The sequence below is a fragment of the Rhinichthys klamathensis genome, unplaced genomic scaffold, assembly GCF_029890125.1.
Source record: "Rhinichthys klamathensis goyatoka isolate OS25496 unplaced genomic scaffold, OSU_Roscu_1.1 h1tg000178l_1, whole genome shotgun sequence".
In the NCBI taxonomy this organism is placed as follows: domain Eukaryota; kingdom Metazoa; phylum Chordata; class Actinopteri; order Cypriniformes; family Leuciscidae; genus Rhinichthys; species Rhinichthys klamathensis.
Genome location: NW_026606707.1, coordinates 1,868,743 through 1,891,967, shown reverse-complemented (window position 1 = coordinate 1,891,967; position 23,225 = coordinate 1,868,743). Strand labels below are relative to the sequence as shown.

General features: G+C 38.9%; 2 protein-coding genes across 2 annotated transcripts in view; both read left to right on the top strand.

Annotated features, from left to right (window-relative positions):
• Positions 1 to 108: 108 nt before the first annotated feature.
• Positions 109 to 11,421, top strand: sdr16c5a (short chain dehydrogenase/reductase family 16C, member 5a). The gene is made up of 7 exons (XM_056260831.1): positions 109 to 307; positions 522 to 861; positions 2,061 to 2,192; positions 2,300 to 2,399; positions 2,701 to 2,845; positions 5,392 to 5,517; positions 11,282 to 11,421. Exons 2-7 carry the CDS (start codon positions 541 to 543, stop codon positions 11,376 to 11,378), a joined length of 921 nt encoding a protein of 306 aa, XP_056116806.1. The 5' UTR covers positions 109 to 307; positions 522 to 540; the 3' UTR covers positions 11,379 to 11,421.
• A 4,631-nt stretch (positions 11,422 to 16,052) lies between these two features.
• Positions 16,053 to 23,225, top strand: part of slc44a5a (solute carrier family 44 member 5a) — a 100,630-nt gene continuing 93,457 nt past the window's right edge. Inside the window, exon 1 of the mRNA XM_056260828.1 lies at positions 16,053 to 16,393. Coding sequence (XP_056116803.1) covers positions 16,357 to 16,393 — 37 coding nt within the window. The 5' untranslated portion in view covers positions 16,053 to 16,356. The remainder of the gene's footprint in view (positions 16,394 to 23,225) is intronic.

Here is a 23,225-nt window from a genome sequence, read left to right as displayed (position 1 = left end):
ATCAGTGCAGTCAGCTGAGTCACGTGACCGCAGTGTTTCTCACTTAGCCCGTCCCGTGGACCGACTTCACTCACACAGGTAAACTCCAGGTAACCTGCCGTACTGGTTAAGTAGTGTGTCTGTAGTCTCCCCACAAAGTCGAAGAGGAGGAGTGGGTAGTAACGTCATTCTTAACGTCTGCGCGAGCTTTCGTCGTCTTTGGTTCATGTGTTAATTTGAAGAACAAATATTTGTTTAACGTTACCGCCTGCGACCTGCAAGAGAACAATTCATCATCTTCCGGGGACGTTGTATCTCGCACAGTAAGGTAAACCGTGTTACATTGTCTAACAGACCTTCTTCAGGCTTATATTAGCTGTACAAACTTAGGTTTTAATGACTGACACAGGAACATAAAGTACTAGTTTACTTTTCATTCAATGTGTTTCTCACTACACTGGTTTTCTGCAGTGTTTGTATAAGCCTGTCTTAGTCACACAGTGATTCATTGTTCTTTTCTTCTTCTTCATGTTATTCATAAGGTCTTCTGCACCTCTCAAAATGAACTTCTTCTTGGAGACTCTTCAGTTGATAGTGTTAACCATCTACTACCACCTGGAATTACTTGTACAACTCTTCGTCCCTCAGAGGAAGAAAGATGTGTCTGGGGAGATTGTGCTCATCACTGGGGCAGGCTGTGGCATTGGCAGACTGATGGCCCTTGAGTTTGCCCCACTGGACGTCTCATTGGTGCTTTGGGACATTAATGTGGATGGTTTGAAAGAAACTGCAAAGCAGGTTAAAGAAAAAGGAGCGTCAAGGGTACATTACTATCAGTGTGACTGCGGTGATAGAGATGTGGTCTACCGAGTGGCAGATCAGGTAATCCAAGTTCAAACCTGCTCTTGTGAGCTGTTTGCCTGGAATGAAGAGTATTTAATTCAAAACCTGAAGTGGTCTGAGTACATAATTGGAGTTAAATACTGTAGACAAAAGATTTTTCGAACATCATTATGCATTATTTAAGGTATTGCAACACACCTCTACATCACTTTTAAATGTCCTTATAACTGCACTTGTTAACACTTGATTCTGATTGGTCAGTCCTGTGACATTCTGCAGTCCTTTATTTTTGCCTAATGAGCGCTAAACAATATATTGGACCGTTGTCCCTGGCAACCAGTACTTGATTCTGATTGGTCAGTCGTGGCATTCTGTTGTCATATATTATTGTTTCATGATTGCTAAACTATTGGACCATAGAGTAGTGCAGTACTGACGTCACTTTGTAGGCCAACCGGCTTTTAGCATCGCTAGTTCCCTTGAGAAAACCCCAATAGGATTTCCCCATAGACCTTTGGTTTATCACTAAAAACAAGCTCTGTGATCAGCAAATGTTTTGCAGCAAAAGACACTTGGACGTTTTGTCCAAGATAATTAAAAAAGCTAAAGGTAGGCTATAAATGAACTACACCACCGTCCCACGAATTTAACGTCACCATCACTAAGCTTCCGACAACTCTTTCAGCTTTTATCTAAAAACAATTTCCTAGAACTTTTGAGTTAGAATAGTTTATAAGAGCACAACTGTAAGCATAATGATGTATTTTATCTCGTAGAATAAAACGTGAAAGTGTCTTGAGCTTGTGTTCACCACAGACCTTATTTCAGGCATTTAACCAAAACCCCATTAAAAAAAAACCCATTGGCTTCGGGACGGGAGGCCCGGTCGGAAGTGCTAAAACGGTAACTCGCTTCTGTGTTTTGGCCTACAAAGTGATGTCATTCCTGCTGCTCTGTTGTCTCTGGCAACCAATACTTGATTTTGATTGGTCAAAATCAAAATATTTTTTTAAATTCATAAAAAGTTTTTTTTAGGGACAGTCACTCCTAAAGGTATATGTCCATTTGGCCACCCGAGTTATTTATTTTATTTATACATTTATGTATGGCTAACCAAATGGTACACCATAATATAATGACATTGATATAATGACATTTAACTTTAGTAAATGGTTAATTTGAGATCTTGATCTAACTGTCCAGAATCTTACTCATATTGATTATTTGTTGACTTCTAGGTAAAAAATGAAATCGGTGACGTCTCCATACTAATAAACAATGCTGGAATAGTCAGTGGTAATAAGTTCATGGACACTCCTGATGCAATTGTTGAGAAGACACTCAAAGTTAATGCAATGTCCCACTTTTGGGTAGGATTGATATTTTTTCTCCATCTATCAAATTTTTATGGCACTTTGTTTTTTTTTAAGCCACTTTTCTGTATAAGTGTCCATTTGTGGTTATGTCTCTGTTTTAGACCTATAAAGCATTTCTGCCCGCCATGACGGACAAGAACCATGGACATCTGGTCTGTGTTGCTAGTTCTGCAGGCTTGATAGGTGTCAATGGACTGGCAGGTAAAGCATTCACCCATGTCCTCTTATCTCTTACACAACTGCTTTCTCACCAGAGGTGCTACAAAGTCCTTCAGGGACTTTCTTTCAAACAACATGTTTAGCAAGAAATGTATGATGTTGTTTTTTTAAGTTTGTCAGCAGATATGAATGAACACAAATTTTTAATACACAATTACTACAGTTATTACTACATGGAGATTTTAATGAGCTGGTTTCTGAAATGCCTAAAACTGGTTTACCTTGCAGTGTCACTACCACGTTTGTACAAATGTCTCCTAACTTGCCTATCTTTTCCACACAGATTATTGCGCAAGCAAGTTTGCTGCTGTGGGTTTTGCCGAGTCTATGGCATATGAGCTGATATCTGCGGGGAAGGATGGAGTCAAAACTACAATCGTCTGCCCATACCTCATCAACACAGGCCTGTTTGATGGCTGCAATACAAAGTAAGCCAACTGTCCAGAATCTTACTCATATTGATTATTTGTTGACTTCTAGGTAAAAAATGAAATCGGTGACGTCTCCATACTAATAAACAATGCTGGAATAGACTGTAAAAAATTATTGTTGGCTTAACTTAAAGTAAGTTACCTGGTTGCATTAAAATTGAGTTCATTGAAATAAAAAATTTGAGTTAATATAATGAAGGAGATTGGTTTAATAAATAGAAACAAAAAATTATGTTATCTGAACCACATTAATTATATAGGTTGATTTTACAAAAGATAAAAAGTTGTCATCAAATCATGAAAATATATTTTTCTACAGTGCACTTCATCCCCAAACACATTTTTAATTTAAAGCGGCAGCATTTGAACAGGGAACTGAAGACGTCATTTAAAGAAAAACACCTACTTTTAAGATCATGCTCAATCTCTCAATATCGCTTCACTCTCAAATTGTCGAAAGGACATCATTTCAGGGCTATTCAATCTCAGTTCTTTGTCGTTTTCCTATTAGCCATAATCAGAATCTCTGTAGGCAGGATTTTGCACACTGCTTTGTAAATGTATACAATCAAAATAGAGACAGACTTTGACTGTGCTTCATGGAGCTTGACAAACAAAGCATCGTTGACGCAAACGCAACTTAAATTACTATGATCAGACTTTCCAAGGGAAAGAATGTTTGTGTCACTAAATGGTTTATTGCAGCTTTTTTAACGCTTTCCTGTCATTGACAAGTTTTTCCAGCAATCCATGTTTTCACTATTATTGGTCTTCTGAAATAGTACAGCATCTCCGGCTCAAAATACAAGTGAAGAAAAAGGTCTGCGTAAACCAGAAAAAGCTGATAGAATTTGTTTACACACAAGTAAGCTTACGTGATTACCAAACTTTCAATAGCACATCAAAACTGTCTAATGGTACAGAGAAAAATATCAAGCCCGTGAAGAGTTAACAACAAGCTTTCATGGTGTTGATGGACTTGATCTTGATCCATCTATAGTATGTTTTGTAGGGGTGTTACAATATATCGTGTCACAATTCAAAAATGCAACAATATGTATCGTGTATACTTCACCCAAAATGAAAATTACTGTGAGGAAAAAAATTAAGTTTGCAGAGTTTTGGTTTCAGTACTACATTGAAGTACTATATATAATGTTGAATATAAGTAAGGGATCATGTACATCCAGCCGGTTGTTCCCTCAAAATAAACCCCCGACAGGGTGATGAGGACGCAGCATTTCGCCACATACATGGAGATGAGATATTGATTTCCGATTAAACCGTTTTAAAATCATACCTGTTTGTATCTTATAATCCAACAGTGTACAAAACAATAGTCACAATGTCAGCAGCTGCGTTTGTATGAATGAATTTGTATGGATTATTTTGTGGGTCCTGATAATGCCAAATGTCTTATGTGACCAGTAAAAAGTGGCCTACATTTATTTTAAATATCTAGTCAGTGACAGAGTGCAAGCATATTCTTCTAAAATAATTCTTTATTTTCAGCTTTATAATCATGATGAATATTTTTATTCTGGGGTGACTATTGTCCTGTGCATTGGGTTACCAGCACCAAGTCCAAGCCTATTCATTTACACCCACAAAGTAATACCAAATTTAACATTTTATTCAACAGTGCATTTTTTTGTTAACATTTTACCATATGTCTTGGAGTAGTAGAGTAATATCCTATAGTGAGTTCTGTATCGTGATATGTATCGAATCGTGACATGAGGGTATCATTACACCCCTAATGTTTTGATTATTTTCTAAAGACAATAGGTGACTAAACAAGACTAAAACATGGTTTTCTCAGCTTTTTGTTCGAAACCCACATTCAAGTTCCCCTATTATGGAAACTGGCTGTGTGTAATACCGCTGTTTGTAAATGTAAAAGGTCTGCAAAGTTTCAAAATGCACAACAAATAAAGTTATTGTCTCCTAAAAAAGAATAGATTCTAAACTGCCGAAATGAGTCGTCAGTAATTTCAGTCTTTCTTCCTGCTCAAACCTGCATAGGTTTGTAACAAATTTGCATAATGCCAGTCTATGGTCTTCATTGGCTGCCTGTGAACAATGTCTTCTTGACCCGCAAACACTAGTTGTAGCTGAGACTGGATGAGTTTGGTTTGTTGTTGACGTGTTGAGAAGACGCTGTTTTTTGTTTTGTTGTTGTTTAACAGCAATGATAAAAACTGCTCTGCATTTTATAGCCCTCAGCATGGTCCTTTGCCCAAGGGCTGGGGCTACTTTGTGTATTATTGATGGACCCTTCAAATGTTGTCTGAATAGTTCCACTTTCTCTCATCCGGTGCTGGTTGGAAACTAACATTGCATGTAGCGCGTTTTGTATTTGTTGCGAGCGACATGTAACGTGTAAGTGAAAGAGACATTAAGGCTATAGATTTTCCTCTTAATCTGGACATGAATGTAAAATGCACTTAAATATCCTCTAAGTACCCAATCATACAGGCATTTTGGGTTCATCCGTTTGTAAAAAATAGCCATTTAAATCAAAGCATGTGCCTTGTGTGCAGGTGGCCCCGACTGCTGCCCATATTGGAGCCAGACTATGTTGCCAAGAGGATTGTCAGTGCCATTCTGACAGACCAAGTTTACCTTTTACTTCCAATGACCTTATACTTGTTAAGGGCTTTAAAAGGGTAAGTTAGTTTCATATGCTTATCTCAAACTTCTCCAGGTAAAAACATGTCCTAGTGTTTACAATGTTTATCTGTAACAGTTTTTCTATCTGTAAAAATGTTTCATATTTTAAATGTTTTTGTAGTACATCATATCTTTCCAGCTTCAAATATCAACTGCAAGCATTATATAATTGTTCTTATATGAAAATAACAGGTGCTTCTCAATTGAAAGGCTGTATCCTAGTGAGGCTGTGCCCTTCCTAGTCTAGTCCTTTTAGAGTCATCCTCCGCATTAAACACTAGAATGAATCGGTCTTGTAAGTGTGCATGGCAATGTCATAAATCTATCTGCCCTTATGGTCAAAATCTATTAAAATTATAATTTGAAAAATACTTTATATTAAAACCCTTTATATCAACTGCCTTTCTAATTCTATCAATGCAGTAATGGTAATTACAACTGTCTGTGGTCTCAGTTTACAACAAAACATAAGAAAACAATGCCTTATTCTCAAAAATATTTTTTGGGGGTCTTGCCTTACATAGTAAAATTTGACAAGCTTAGTGCTGATAGATTTTCTGATAATAATTTTTTTTGTGAATTGGAATGTGTGCAAAGGGTTGTGGGTGATTGAAGGATGCAAAGGATATATTTGATGCATCCTTCAAAACAGGCCGACTGAAGGGGCGTAAAATAAATTGAGGCCCTGTCCCAAATGGCACACCTCAAATGCACTTACGGTCTTGTGGATTTACAATGGCTGCCACGTGCGTGTGTCCGTTAAGTCCACGAGACCGTAGGGTGTCCCATTTTTAATTTTAGGTGTCAGAGGGGTGCTCTTGAGCGCCTCCTTTGCGGTCCACTGAAGCGAGCTCCGCAGCAGCTTCTTCCCGACAGTCAAAGTGGCGTTATGTCACTAAAGTGCGAACTCGTAGGAAGACCACGAGTGTTTAGGGTGCCATTTGGGACCGGGCCTGAGGCGTCCTTTGATGGAGCTTGATGACGTGGCAGCCGAGATATGCAACTTCACTTGGACGCAGCCTTCTGTTTGAGAAGCACCCAATGACAGTGTTGTCCAAACCTCCTGTGGTCCAAAAACACATTAAATTGATCAAAAGAGACAGTAAACAGATTTATAATGTTAAAAAAGATTTCTATTAGAAATAAATGCCGTTTAAATGTTCAACTGCCTTCATTGTTGATAATAACAAGAAAGCAAGAGCAGCAAATCATCATATTAGAATGATTTCTGAAGGATCATGTGACACTAAAGACTGGAATAATGACGCTGAAAATTCAGCTTTGCCGTCACAGAAATAAATTACACTTTAAAATATATTTGAATAGAAGGCGGTTATTTGAAATTTAAAATATTTCACAACTGTTTTTACTGTATGTTTTATCAAATAAGTGCAACCTTGGTGAGCATAAGAGATTCTTACAAAAACGATTTAAAAAAAATCTTACCTCCAGACTTTCTAGTGTACATATGTGTACAGCTTTGGTTTTTCTTGGGTTATATATAGCAGACAAAGAAAACAGTGTCTAGCCTTGTATACACAACGTAACAGTCACATTTACATGGCTGCAGCAGAACATCTGAATACACATATACAAAACTAATGGCCCTTGTGTAAATGGAAATACACATTTAATTGGTCCTTACACTGTCTGAGGCTTGATCCCCGCAGTGGATAGAAACAGAAAAGCTCTGCAGAAAGTTAAACCCATAAATTTGCCATTGTCTGTGGAGTAAGTCGGGGATGTGACATGAATAATTTCACTATAGACTGTTGATGTCAAAGGAAATCTGCTGCAGTAAAGACTCAAGAGGGAGCCAGTGGATTTGAGAGAAGTATCTGGAGTGAACTAAAGGTCTGAGAGTTTAGCCTTAAGCAACGGCACGGAACAAAACTGTTTCTCAAGCACTGACCTCATAGGACAGGGTTGAGTGTGTGTGGATTTACTCATCTCCCCGAGGACATTAAGACACTGAATGAATGACAGGAACACTGTGATTCATTGTGTTCCTGTGCTGACTTCACCTTTGCTTAGGTGAAAATGACTTATTTTTGTTTGCTTGTTGTATTTATGAACTTAAATTTAATTATGCACATTGCTGTGGTTACGAGACTGTATTCGTCTGCTTATTTCGTATGAATGATTAAGAACATTGTTTTTAAGGAGAAACTCAGTTTCAGTTTCACAGCTGCAACCAGTCTCGCAAGTTGTATCAGTTGTAGGTGAAATGCTTTCCAGCTGCACTAGTGCCTGTATTTCATAACACCTTTAACCCGGCCGTGGCTTGAAAAAAGAGGACCCTTAAGAAGCTCTTTCTTATGCAGCTGTGACAATTACTGATGCTAACTCAGAAGATAAAGCAACACCTGTTTGTGTGGGCTGTGAGACAGACTTCGGTGCATAAAATTGGCCAATTAATTGCAATCTGTGTTTGGTCTTTAATGTGTTTTGGACAGTAGAGTCATAATTATCAAGGCTGCAGTATTTGAATGGGAAGGGGCATTCTTTATTATGTTAATGCCCTCTTTCCTTTTTTACAGAAGCATGTGTAACTGTCCTGATTCTAATCCTATCACTTAAATCATCAAATCACAAATTACATTTGTTAATGTGTTATTCCAGCATGACGATGAGTGTTGAATCTCAGTGCATTAGGTGATCATTAGGTGTGAATGATCTCATTTCCAGGCCTGGTCATTATTTTCAGTCCTGAACATTGGCCTTTTTCTGGACACCTTGCTCCAAATTGAAATGATAATTTCTCTCTTTGTGGATAGGATGTCTGGATACAACAACAACAACAACAACAAAAAGATTTTAATATGTTGTAATGTGAGCCATTTGTAGTTTTAGATGATTTGATTTCAGACTTTAGTAACTCATGTGTTCAGAGACCCACATATGTGCATATATATATATATATACACTCACTGGCCACTTTATTAGGTACACCTGTCCAACTGCTCGTTAACACTTAATTTCTAAGCAGCCAATCACATGGCGGCAACTCAGTGCATTTAGGCATGTAGACATGGTCAAGACAATCTCCTGCAGTTCAAACCGAGCATCAGTATGGGGAAGAAAGTTGATTTGAGTGACTTTGAACGTGGCATGATTGTTGGTGCCAGAAGGGCTGGTCTGAGTATTTCAGAAACTGCTAATCTACTGGGATTTTCACGCACAACCATCTCTAGGGTTTACAGAGAATGGTCCGAAAAAGAAAAAACATCCAGTGAGCGGCAGTTCTGTGGGCGGAAATGCCTTGTTGATGCCAGAGGTCAGAGGAGAATGGCCAGACTGGTTCGAGCTGATAGAAGGGCAACAGTGACTGAAATAACCACTCGTTACAACCGAGGTATGCAGCAAAGCATTTGTGAAGCCACAACACGCACAACCTTGAGGCGGATGGGCTACAACAGCAGAAGACTCCACCGGGTACCACTCATCTCCACTACAAATAGGAAAAAGAGGCTACAATTTGCAAGAGCTCACCAAAATTGAACAGTTGAAGACTGGAAAAATGTTGCCTGGTCTGATGAGTCTCGATTTCTGTTGAGACATTCAGATGTTAGAGTCAGAATTTGGCGTAAACAGAATGAGAACATGGAACCATCATGCCTTGTTACCACTGTGCAGGCTGGTGGTGGTGGTGTAATGGTGTGGGGGATGTTTTCCTGGCACACTTTAGGCCCCTTAGTGCCAATTGGGCATCGTTTAAATGCCACGGCCTACCTGAGCATTGTTTCTGACCATGTCCATCCCTTTATGGCCACCATGTACCCATCCTCTGATGGCTACTTCCACCATGTCACAAAGCTCTAATCATTTCAAATTGGTTTCTTGAACATGACAATGAGTTCACTGTACTAAAATGGCCTCTACAGTCACCAGATCTCAACCCAATAGAGCATCTTTGGGATGTGGTGGAACGGGAGATTCGCATCATGGATGTGCAGCCGACAAATCTGCGGCAACTGTGTGATGCCATCATGTCAATATGGACCAAACTCCCTGAGGAATGCTTCCAGCACCTTGTTGAATCTATGCCACGAAGAATTGAGGCAGTTCTGAAGGCAAAAGGGGGTCCAACCCGTTACTAGCATGGGGTACCTAATAAAGTGGCCGGTGAGTGTATATATTCCTCAGGGAAGCATTCCTCAGGGAGTTTGGTCCATATTGACATGATGGCATCACACAGTTGCCGCAGATTTGTCGGCTGCACATCCATGATGCGAATCTCCCGTTCCACCACATCCCAAAGATGCTCTATTGGGTTGAGATCTGGTGACTGTGGAGGCCATTTTAGTACAGTGAACTCATTGTCATGTTCAAGAAACCAATTTGAAATGATTAGAGCTTTGTGACATGGTGGAAGTAGCCATCAGAGGATGGGTACATGGTGGCCATAAAGGGATGGACATGGTCAGAAACAATGCTCAGGTAGGCCGTGGCATTTAAACGATGCCCAATTGGCACTAAGGGGCCTAAAGTGTGCCAGGAAAACATCCCCCACACCATTACACCACCACCACCAGCCTGCACAGTGGTAACAAGGCATGATGGTTCCATGTTCTCATTCTGTTTACGCCAAATTCTGACTCTAACATCTGAATGTCTCAACAGAAATCGAGACTCATCAGACCAGGCAACATTTTTCCAGTCTTCAACTGTTCAATTTTGGTGAGCTCTTGCAAATTGTAGCCTCTTTTTCCTATTTGTAGTGGAGATGAGTGGTACCCGGTGGAGTCTTCTGCTGTTGTAGCCCATCCGCCTCAAGGTTGTGCGTGTTGTGGCTTCACAAATGCTTTGCTGCATACCTCGGTTGTAACGAGTGGTTATTTCAGTCACTGTTGCCCTTCTATCAGCTCGAACCAGTCTGGCCATTCTCCTCTGACCTCTGGCATCAACAAGGCATTTCCGCCCACAGAACTGCCGCTCACTGGATGTTTTTTTCTTTTTCGGACCATTCTCTGTAAACCCTAGAGATGGTTGTGCGTGAAAATCCCAGTAGATTAGCAGTTTCTGAAATACTCAGACCAGCCCTTCTGGCACCAACAATCATGCCACGTTCAAAGTCACTCAAATCACCTTTCTTCCCAGACTGATCTCATGAAATGGCGTATGTATGACACGCCAATTCGTATTTCCATTTTTGGCGTGCTATCAACACGCATAACCGCTTTTCAGCGTGTTTATCAACGCCTTTGACTTAACGTTATATTACTGTATTATGTATATATAAATATATGACCTACCCCAACCCCGTCCCTAAACCTACCCGTCACTGGGGTTAATACCATTTATGAGTCTTCTCCTACCATCCTAGGAAAAGAAATATCGCTCCACAGATGTAGATATAGATTTTGCTTCGTTTCGCTCGGACATTTAACGGCGTACACATACACGCGGAATCACTCGGACGTTTAATGGCGTAGACATACACGCAAAAGATTTCGGCGTGGACATACACGCGGATATCTCAAAATGCGTATAGATAACACGCCACTTGAATTGAAAGTGGCGTGTGTTTACGCAAAGTCATGATGTCATGTTGCTTCTTCCCCATACTGATGCTCGGTTTGAACTGCAGGAGATTGTCTTGACCATGTCTACATGCCTAAATGCACTGAGTTGCCACCATGTGATTGGCTGCTTAGAAATTAAGTGTTAACGAGCAGTTGGACAGGTGTACCTAATAAAGTGGCCGGTGAGTATATATATATATAATAAATAAATAATATTGTTAATTTTTCTTCACAGTGTCATCCCATTCAAGCAATCAGTTGTCCTGGGTAAGTACTTGGGGGCCTTAAATTTCATGGATGCTTTCAGAGGACGGGAAAAGAAGAGAGACTAAATGTTATAAAACGAATTTCATTATATTTTGATGCTTTGTATATCGTGATTTTTCATAATTTGTAACTACCTCTGCCAAACAGGTATTTCATTATCATAAAATCACATTACATACTATTTTGATATTGGGGGAAGAGGATTATTATTATTTTTTTTACTGAATGTTTTTTTTTTTTTTTTTTTTTTTTTTTTTACAATGTCATAGTTAGGATCTAATGTTGGCCTCAATTCAAAAGCAAAATATATATATGATAATACCAGTAACAACAATGTCAGATGTAGGCCTAATTGTGCTATAGTGGTACACATGACTGAATAAGTGTGAAATATTTACATTTTATTTATTGTGTTTACCCCTGTTTGTGCCAGAAATTGTTCTGTAAGTTCTTTTTTCTTTTTTTTTCTTAAGCTGTCAAAAATAACAGCGTGCCGATTTAGTTTAATAAGAATTTAATTATGCTGCTGGAACTGTTTTGTTTGAGCTTTGATAGACTGCTTTGAGGCTTGCAAAATGACCAGCTCTCCCTTTTAATGGATAGGATCCTAGATTTGCATGCATATGGCACCATCTAGTGTTGTTAAGCATTGTTTGTGATATTATAACTGCCTCTCAAAGAGAAAACTGTTTTTCTTACTGGGACTTTAGACAAACAAGTATTGCATTAATGTGTGATGGTGTAGCTCTGTCTGCAAACCTTTTAACCATGTGTTTGTAATAAATAAAAGCAACTGGCTCTGAATTGTTTCGGCCCTATAAATAGCTCTAATGCCAAGACAAAAATACACAGAATTTACCTTTAAATATACCATATTAAATAACATTTTACATCCTGAGCTATTAGAGAAGACATTGTAGCATTTTTATGCAGCTTTCAATTTGCAATCCCGCAGTAATGCAAGACAGGGAATGGACAACCCAATTCAAAATGCCACGTCTAAGGCACAGACCACCTTTTACCAGCTGCTTAAAGTGATTGACATGTCTCAGGTTTGGCCCTTTATGACCCTCCACACAAATGAGAGCAGAGATTTGATTCGGTTGCTAAGGTTGCATTTGAGATTTTGGATAGAGAGCAGAAACATGAGGCCTTCAGGGAGAAAGAAATAGATTTTCAATTTATTGTTTGCCATCGCAGCACCTCATTCCACAGCTCATCAGATAGAAAAGATATTCAAAGCACAGCACCAGCCCAGCACATGAGGGAGGATATTATAAAATAAAAATCTGATTTAACCGCTTTATGCTTGGTTTGGCTTATTTCTCTCAGGATGTTTTTTTTTTTAATACTAATGCAGATAAGTTATTAAATAAACATATTATAATAATATTAGACCTACTGGAGAATCTCTAGGGGAAAATTTGGAGCTTATATTGAAATACACAAAAAGATATTTGAAGCACTTTCAAAAGGGTGACGAGATTCCCCAGGTATCAGTTTGAGGAGCCCTAAATTGATTATTTTCATGTTTACAGTCTAGATTAAATTCTACACAATAATTTGATAAGTGGCCGGAACTGACGTTCCATGAATGGTGTTATTTAGTACAACTTATGTAAGCAGTGCAGAGCAGTTTCTTTCCTAGGACATTTATATATTTTTTTGCAACCGGATTAGTAATTTTGCCTGAAAGGAAGAACAGGTTTTGAAAGACAGAGCACCGTTTTTTCTTTCTTTTTTTTCATAATCATCGCTCGGAGTCGGGTTTCTCTTAACAGTGTGCTGGAATAAAAACCTGGAGTGGTGTAGAATGATTACTTTGAGCAAATACTTAAATATTCTAGTCCAGGGGTGTCCAATTCTACTCCTGGGGGGGCACTGTCCTGTAAAGTTTAGCTCTAACCCTAATTTAACACATGAACCTGAACCAGTTAATCAAGGTATTACTAGGGATAGAAACTTCCAGGCAGGTGTGTTGAGGCAAGCTGGAGCTAAACTCTGCAGGACGAGTTTGGACACCTCTGGTCTAGTCAAGTCTTGCGTGCAGCTATTTTCATTGGCAAAGGATAAATATATGGACTAACTGGTCAATATATGTTAGCAATGGGTAACTGGATAAAATCACTTGTAAAAGTCACACACGAATATCAGTGCTGCTTTTGTTTACATGCAGCCTTGTCTTGCTCGATATTGTTTAAATAAAAAAATAAAAAAATCACTTTTCGTGAAATGCAATGTCATTTAAATGCAGAGTTCAGCTAAATCATAGGGCTGTGTGTTTTACGTCATTTGAGATTATGTAATTTAGGAGTAAAAGCAAAAATGAAAAAAATAATAATAATTTAAAAAAATTGATGCTGGTGGAGGAAAACGTTTTCTGACTTGCTCCTCCTAAATACCAAATCCAAAAATCCAAAGTGGTTCAAAAATATTTAGGTCTGGTGACTGTGCAGGCCATGGTAGATGTTAAACTTCACTTTCGTGTTCATCAAACTATTCTGCCATTCAAGTCTTTCTGTGTGTATTGGTACATTATCATGCTGATACATGGCACCCCTTCAGGGTGCAATGTTTGAACCATTAGGTGCACATGAACCTGCAGAATGGTTCGATAGTCCTTGGCAGTAACGGACCCATTAAGCACAGTAGGGAATGATATTGCAGCCCAAACCATCAGTGATCCACCCATGTGCTTCATTCTGGGCAGCAACAGTCTGGCTGTAAGCCTCTATGAGGCTCCTCCACACCGTAACTCCCACAGATACGGGAAAGACAGTGAAGGTGGACACATCAGAGAACAATACATGTTTCACATTGACCACAGCCCAAGATATGCACTGTTGGCAACAAAGAAACCCAACTTTGGTATTGGCACAAGTGACCAAAGGTTTGGTTATAGCAGCCCAACCATGAATATTCAACGCATTCTCATTCCCAAGGCGTCATATACTGACGCTTTTGCCAAAGCGTCTACATCCGACGCACATGGCATCCTTTAGCGTCTATATAACACGCTTCGGTTATGGGGAGGTTTAGGTCTGGGGTAGTGTTAAGGCCAATTTATACTTCTGCGTCGAGTGTACGCCGTAGTGTACGGCGTAGGCTACGCACGTAGGCGACGCCGTCATGAGCATTTATACTTCTGCGTTTAGTTCTGCGTTGCTCTGCAGTACAGCGCCGAAACGCTAGTTGGCGGCGGAGGGTTTTAATGTTCCACTGTGTTTAGATTCCTCGCGGCAAGAAGAAGAAGAAGATTCCTCGCGGTTGTTTTGAGTTTAGGTTACTACAAGCAATGGCGACTGAAAGAGAGCAGATCATGTTGGAGTTGGAGCTTATCGAGGTGGAAAAGGTCAATTTTTAGTTTTTTTAACAGTTTCGCTGTACTTAGAATTTAAAAATGGCGGGCGGTGCAGAAGAACACGCCGGAAATGCATAGGAGGAAACGCGATGCTACCAAGCCGACCAATCACAGATCTTGCGGTCCGCGTCGTCGCGACGTGTAGTTACATTTTTGAGGAGGTGCGCGTCAGGTTACGGCGAAGGGTACGGCGTATGGTACGCGTCTGTGCGTATGCTACGCCGTACCTACTGCGCGCACCCGACGCAGAAGTATAAATTGGCCTTTAGGGTGGTTAGACCACTAGGAGGCGTCATATATCTGCGTCTCATATTGACGCTAAAGGGTGCCATGTGCGTTAGATATCAGTATATGACGCCTTGGGATGAGAACGGGCTGGAATATTGTCTCTGGAGCTCCTGATAAACAGTTTTGGTGGAAACAGGTGCGCATTTAATTTTGCAGTGATTTGGACAGCTGCGGTTTTATGTTTTTGGAGACAGTCCAGGTTAGTACCTGACAGCTACCTCTTGCGTCGACAGTTGGATGTGGTTTTGGATGTGGCATGCCGACATTACCCAGGATACCATAGCTCATGATACACCACAAAGACTTGCTGTCCTGTCCACAGATGATCCAGCAAGACGCAAAACAAAGATTTGTCCTCTTTTGAACTCTGTCTACCATTAGTGTGGATTGCAATATTTTATGTACAACCATGCTATTGCTCAGCTAATTCAACCTCCACACCCTGGTCTAACTGATGGAATGTAAAATCAGTGAATATTGGCCACCAGGCCGCGCGTAAACCTCCAACACTATATTGGTAGCGTCTCAGTTTCATTGTCCAACCCCTGTACCTCGATGATGCAATGTAGCTTGTTGCCACTAGGTCGCGCTAAAGTCACGCGTATGAGACATTCAAAACATTATCTTCACGGACAGCTTCATTTATCCCGTACACAAATACACTGGCCAAATAAGCTTGCATTCAAGCTCTGCCTATAATGTGTCACATAAATGTGCAAGTAACTGCAGTCTTTATTTGGAGAATTGGGCTATAGTGTACGCAGGGATGGGCAGTATTTTAGATGCATGTATTTAAAATACGTAATTGAAATACAAAATACTATTTTGTATTTTAAAGCCTTTGGAAAAAATCAAATGTAGCCTAATTTGTATTTAAATACATTCAAAATACTGTATTTGTATTTAAATAAAAAATTTTCATACAGTATTTTGTATTTGTATTTAAATACATTTTTCCACACAGTATTTTTATTTTATTTTTATTTTAGATAAATTTCCATGCATCTCTGACTGTACGTGAATGCAGCATCACAAAGAAAGTTAGTAGCCTACTAAATGTTTTTTTTTTTTTTTTTCTAAATTAAATTTCAGTCCAATTATAATATGGACATATCGCTCTTCAGACAGCTTGTGCGGTCCCAGACTGGATAACTACACCTTTGTTGGTTTTATTTTGTACACCTTTACCCAGCCTTTGATGCTGGACTGGCTCACTACAGTGACAGTATGTTGAGCGGTGCGCGCGCTCCGCACGTTTGATGACGCTCCGCTGTAAACATCACTGACGTGTTAGTCGCGTGAGGGAATCTATTAAACTTGGATTTTGGCGAGCGACACTGTATTCTTCAAACCAACCTGCGCCTGCAAACCCAGCAACATACGTCCACACTGCGATGGCAAGAAAATCCCAAGTCCCGTCTGCGTATTATGGTAAGTTGCTGTTGAAAGCGTACTTGATGAACTGTAGCCTACATGTATTCTTCCTTGTATGGTGTCAGTTTTTCTCCGCATGGACAACTTGTAACATTAATCTTCAATGGAAGGTGTGCTGCAGGAGTGTTCATTCCCAGCTGCAATACATGGGAATTAAAGTTTAAAATGTAGGCTATATATTTGCATCCAGACGTGGAAAAAAAAATATTGCCCTTGGGAATTTCTGCATGGTTTATTAATGTTAGCAACAACTGCACAAACTGTGATATGCTTAATAAGTGAGAGATTAATCAGAAGTATGATTCATTTTTTGAACGTACCTATATGTATTAGTATGGTTTGTTTACCCTGCTGAAATAGAGGAGGCAGCAACTTTGTGTTGCCAAGGGCATCATGTGCTTTCAGCAAATCATTGAGGAACAGTGGAGACCACAACCTATCACCTTGCTCTTGAGATATTAAAATTAAAAGCACAGGTCACAAATGGAAGTGTGGTAAGATTAACGTCTGTTGTTGTAAATGGTCTTTCCATCCGTAATAAAAACAAGATTATTTATACTGTAGGAATTTACAGAAAAATAGGATACGGCTTTGTGCTCTTGTGTTGTTGGTTTGCAGAAGCAAGTGTAGCATTTTAAATGGTCAAGCATCTGATAACTAACATGCAGATTCAGATTTATGCATTCGTGCTTACTGTCATATGTTTGAAATATGCACAATGGATATTAAAATCATTGCTCTGGCTTAAAAGTCCAACAGAATTCATTTTCTTATACTATAGTAAAAATGAAGAGATGCTTGAGGCACCGTTTGTGGTTCCTCGGATTGTGACATTTGCAGAACCCCCTAGAGCAGCTTTTGTTTGTTTTTCTTCAGCCAAACACCTTAGACATAAAATTTTTTATTTGAAGTACCCCCTACGATTTTAAGTTAATATTTAATTAATTTAATGACACACTTGCATGTTCACAATTTTTTGATGTTGGTTAAAGGTCACATGAAGTGCAAGTAAATAAATAAAATATTTAATATTTATATATATATTTATAATTAATGTTTATATTTTGCATAAAAATAGAATGATAATAATAATAATTATTATTATATTATTATTAGTGCTGTCAAATTGATTAATCATGGTTAATTGCATCTAACATAAAAGTTTGTTTATATATGTGTGTAATGTATATATATATATATATATATATATATATATATATATATATATAAATAAATAAATGTGTGTGTGTCATGAATGTATGAATATATATACATATACACTCACCGGCCACTTTATTAGGTACCCCATGCTAGTAACGGGTTGGACCCCATTTTGCCTTCAGAACTGCCTCAATTCTTCGTGGCATAGATTCAACAAGGTGCTGGAAGCATTCCTCAGGGAGTTTGGTCCATATTGACATGATGGCATCACACAGTTGCCGCAGATTTGTCGGCTGCACATCCATGATGCGAATCTCCCGTTCCACCACATCCCAAAGATGCTCTATTGGGTTGAGATCTGGTGACTGTGGAGGCCATTTTAGTACAGTGAACTCATTGTCATGTTCAAGAAACCAATTTGAAATGATTAGAGCTTTGTGACATGGTGGAAGTAGCCATCAGAGGATGGGTACATGGTGGCCATGAAGGGATGGACATGGTCAGAAACAATGCTCAGGTAGGCCGTGGCATTTAAACGATGCCCAATTGGCACTAAGGGGCCTAAAGTGTGCCAGGAAAACATCCCCCACACCATTACACCACCACCACCAGCCTGCACAGTGGTAACAAGGCATGATGGTTCCATGTTCTCATTCTGTTTACGCCAAATTCTGACTCTAACATCTGAATGTCTCAACAGAAATCGAGACTCATCAGACCAGGCAACATTTTTCCAGTCTTCAACTGTTCAATTTTGGTGAGCTCTTGCAAATTGTAGCCTCTTTTTCCTATTTGTAGTGGAGATGAGTGGTACCCGGTGGAGTCTTCTGCTGTTGTAGCCCATCCGCCTCAAGGTTGTGCGTGTTGTGGCTTCACAAATGCTTTGCTGCATACCTCGGTTGTAACGAGTGGTTATTTCAGTCACTGTTGCCCTTCTATCAGCTCGAACCAGTCTGGCCATTCTCCTCTGACCTCTGGCATCAACAAGGCATTTCCGCCCACAGAACTGCCGCTCACTGGATGTTTTTTCTTTTTCGGACCATTCTCTGTAAACCCTAGAGATGGTTGTGCGTAAAAATCCCAGTAGATTAGCAGTTTCTGAAATACTCAGACCAGCCCTTCTGGCACCAACAATCATGCCACGTTCAAAGTCACTCAAATCAACTTTCTTCCCCATACTGATGCTCGGTTTGAACTGCAGGAGATTGTCTTGACCATGTCTACATGCCTAAATGCACTGAGTTGCCACCATGTGATTGGCTGCTTAGAAATTAAGTGTTAACGAGCAGTTGGACAGGTGTACCTAATAAAGTGGCCGGTGAGTGTATGTGTGTGTGTGTGTATGTATATCACACAGACACACACATATATAAGTATATATATTAACAATAATATATATATATATATATATATGTATATATATATATATATATGTATATATATATTATATAAACGCAAACCTTTTGGCCGAAAGCTAGTTAATTTACTTTATAAAGCTTTAAATATGAATATTTTTCTTACACAAACTCATCACTTTGCTTCAGAAGGCCTTTATTAACCCCCCAAAACTGTGTGTGGAGTTCGTTTATGACAGATGGATGCACTTTTTTAAACTTCAATCTGTTGGTTCCAATCCAATGCCATTATAAAGCTTGGAAGAGCCAGGACATTTAATATAACTCCGATTGTATTCGTCTAAAAGAAGAAAGTCATATACACCGGCTTGAGGGTGAGTAAATCATGGGCTAATTTTCATTTTAATGTGAACCACTCCTTTAAATTCTCCATTTTCAAACTTCAATACCCTCAAGCTTTTAAAAAAAATTGAATCCTTGAGCTTTTATTTTGGTGGAATACGTCTGAAATGCTGTAAACTTCTGTCTCCAAAGATTTTGGAAATCATGCAAATGTGTAAATAGAGTAAACCTAGTGCACGTTACATTCCAAAATGCATATCAAACTTTCAGCACATGCAGAAATGGAGTTCAACCAATCACACCAATCCCAAACTGCTCGCGTAAACACAGTGCCGCGCTTCTTTTTGAAACACAGCCTTTATATCAGCCTTTGATTTGAAAACCGCACTAAGCTATGTCACAAAGCTATGTATCGTGCCCTGTTTATTTATTTTAAGTTTATATTTTATGTCATTATTAGATTTAGATAGATCAACTTGTGAACCCCTTTTGGGAAACCCTGCCTTAGAAAGCTCTAGGCACCTTTTCAGAAAGGCCAGTTTACTGAAGAACTTAGAAATTGGAACCCATGCGTTTCTAAAAGTGCTAAAGATGATTCAACCAGTAACCCCATTATAAAGAAAAGGGTGAAATCACTTGAAATATATATTTGAAGCTCTTTCAAAGTGGAAACAAATGGTGGAAAATAGCTTGCCACTGGGGCTGTACCCTTAAATGGACAGTTTGTACCTTAAAAGAAGCAAATTATATTAGTTCCTTAGAGTAATAATATTTACGCTTAAAGGGATACTCCACTTTTTTTGGAAATAGGCTCATTTTACAACTCCCCCAGAGTTAAACTGTTGAGTTTTACCGTTTTTGAATCCATTCAGCCGATCTCCGGTTCTGGCGGTACCACTTTTAGCATAGCTTAGCATACATCATTGAAGTGGACAAGACCATTAGCATTTCTAAAAAAAAGCAGCAGGCGTAATGATATGACGCAGCGCCTGAAAATAGTTCCGTTGTGTTGACGGAAGGTAGCCTATTTTCAGGCGCTGCGTCATATCATTGCGCCTGCTGCTCTCATGGTACGGCAGTAAAGTTTCTTGATTATTACGCAGGAATGAGAGTATAGTTCCTAGTCATATCAGCCTAGAAAATCGCAACTTTTACATTTTCCGTCGGTCTTAGTGCACGATGTAACTACAGAAGAGTCAAGTTTTAAATAGGAAAAATATATCGAAACTCTTTGGTCATTTTTTGTTTGTTGAGAAATGCTAATGGTCTTGTCCACTTCAATGATGTATGCTAAGCTATGCTAAAAGTGGTACCGCCAGAACCGGAGATCGGCTGAATGGATTCAAAAACGGTAAAACTCAACAGTTTAACTCTGGGGGAGTTGTAAAATGAGCCTATTTCCAAAAAAAATGGAGTATCCCTTTAAGGTACTATTATGAACCTTGTGTTGAGTATGCAATATTATATTTAAAGTATACCCTGACAAGATGGTTCTTCAGAGGGTTCTGCCAACATGCTAGCTGAGGAACCAAAATGGTGCCTTATCTTTCCATTTTTACAGTGTAGCAAGTTTGTTTCTAATTTTCACACAAATCTAGTACAGTATGACTATAGTGTCACTGTGTGAGATGATTATATTAGAGAAAAGATGCCAGAATTTAAATCCAGAGACTTGGCAACCCCTCCAAAACTGTTGATGTTCTATTGTACAGGGATTGAATTCAGAAGGTACTTTGCTACTGAATGATTATTTTATTGTACCAAGGTGTTTGCATGGCACTCCAAGAGGTACTTTAAAGAATACTATGGTAGTGCCTGATATATCACCAAAACACATGCTATTACCATTGCACTTGTGTTGCATTTTGTGAAAGCTGTAAGATATGCAGTATAACTTAACTTCTTAACATTTAGGGAGTAACACAGAGCTCCAAAATGTGTGCAAAATGTTGGTAGGCCAGTTTAATACACTCCTCAAATGCACATCTTACAGCAACATGACAATTCAAAGATTCAGGGCCTGTTTTTGTCCGTTTTAATCGTGTTTTATGAGGCTGCGCATCTGTGACCGTGGTTATTTAGCTCAGTGGAATCATTTGTAATGCTGTACTGATGCTGGGAATATAACCTACACATTCTCATTCATATTTCTATTAACCGTGGTAAAGCTCTCTACAGTTATCGTCGTTTAGCCTCGCTTGCTCCTAAATCACTTCAGTTTGACGCCATTACTCATGTGTCACTGGGAGATGTAATTAAATTTGTGCTTGATCCAGAAACCAGACAGATTAGACATCTAATCTGTGCACACTTGCGTACATGGCTTTGATAGATCCATGTAAATGTGAAACAGATTTATTTGAATGCATAAAACTTTTGGAATGATGTCATTTAGAATTAAAGTTAAAGTCTCTCAGATGTGAGTTATTATGACATTTTTCAGGGTAGTTTGCAATACATTTTGCATAGCTGTTGTGAATTCTAAGATGGCATACAGGAACTGGCTGACCCTTATACCGTAATATTTATAAGGAATAAATATGCTCCCATAAATATGTATATGGGAGCAAAACCCTTAGAAAAGGTCACTTGGTTTCCTAACCTGCTGCATTTGCATGCTACATTTTTTTGTTATCCTACTTTTTTGTTTTATTTATTTATTGCAGTCTGACCACAGAAAAGCTTTCGGTTTCTCATTTAAATAAAAATCTGTGCTCAAGTTACATCCAAGCACACTCTTAGAAAAAAGGTTCAATGGGTTTCGGGTTCTTGACTCAGTTTTAAAGGGATACTCCACTTTTTTTGGAAATAGGTTCATTTTACAACTCCCCCAGAGTTAAACTGTTGAGTTTTACCGTTTTTGAATCCATTCAGCCGATCTCCGGTTCTGGTGGTACCACTTTTAGCATAGCTTAGCATACATCATTGAAGTGGACAAGACCATTAGCATTTTTTAAAAATAAAAATGACCAAAGCGTTTCGATATTTTTCCTATTTAAAACTTGACTCTTCTGTAGTTACATCGTGCACTAAGACCGACGGAAAATGTAAAGTTGCGAAATAATCTGCGTAATAATCAAGAAACTTTACTGTCGTACCATGAGCAGCAGGCGCAATGATATGACGCAGCGCCTGAAAATAGTTCCGTTGTGTTGACGGAAGGTGGCCTATTTTCAGGCGCTGCGTCATATCATTACGCCTGCTCTTTAAAGAACCCTTTATGCCAAAAAGGTTCTATATTAGGAGAAATGCCTTAAATGATTGCATAACACTGTTTAATGGGATATTTTTTTTTTCTAATGATAAAGTATGTTTACGAGCTGTTTAATTCATTCATTTAATTAAAATTAAAAATGAATTAAATTCATTAATTGAAACTAAATCAATAAAATGATGGTACAATGGGAACCCCTAAAAAGTTCGATGAAGTGTCAGACAGAACCCTTTAAAGTTCTGTAAAGAACTTTTTCTTTTAAAGGGGTCATGAACTGGCTTTTTACATTTTTTTATATTGTTGTCTGAGGTCAACTTATGATGTTCGCTTGGTTTTTACATTCAAAAACATCAAAATGAATAAGTAATAGGCTATTTTCTACCCTAGTTTTGAGCCTAGCTCAAAAACGCTCGGTTTTTATGGGCGTCTAGCATTGAAGACTTGGAAGTAAACGCCCACTGCTGTGAGTGGATAACAGTTTTGCATATTATAATGAGTTTCGTGTAATGCGCGAATCGGTGGGCGGGGCTAAACCGTCCGTGTTGAAGTAGGCGTCGATCTTCTTCTGCGGGGGTGGTGTTTTATCCTCTTTGTCGTCATAGTTCCCCACTTTGAAAAACGAGTCGTTTGCTGAGCCTGGTGTCAATAAAAGCTTTTATTGGACTAACAAGGACGTTTTCAGTTCTGAAACTTACAGGATATTCTTATAATATGATGACCTCTTAGATGTCAAAAGCTCAAGGAAAACTTGATTTCT

What these genes read in the sequence shown, in the direction of transcription:
- sdr16c5a (XM_056260831.1), top strand. Translation starts at nt 541, where the DNA reads ATGAACTTCTTCTTGGAGACTCTTCAGTTGATAGTGTTAACCATCTAC. An exon ending in AGGTGTCAATGGACTGGCAG is followed by an intron (nt 2,400 to 2,700) that starts GTAAAGCATTCA and finishes TTTTCCACACAG; the next exon opens with ATTATTGCGCAAGCAAGTTT. An exon ending in TTGTTAAGGGCTTTAAAAGG is followed by an intron (nt 5,518 to 11,281) that starts GTAAGTTAGTTT and finishes TTTTCTTCACAG; the next exon opens with TGTCATCCCATTCAAGCAAT.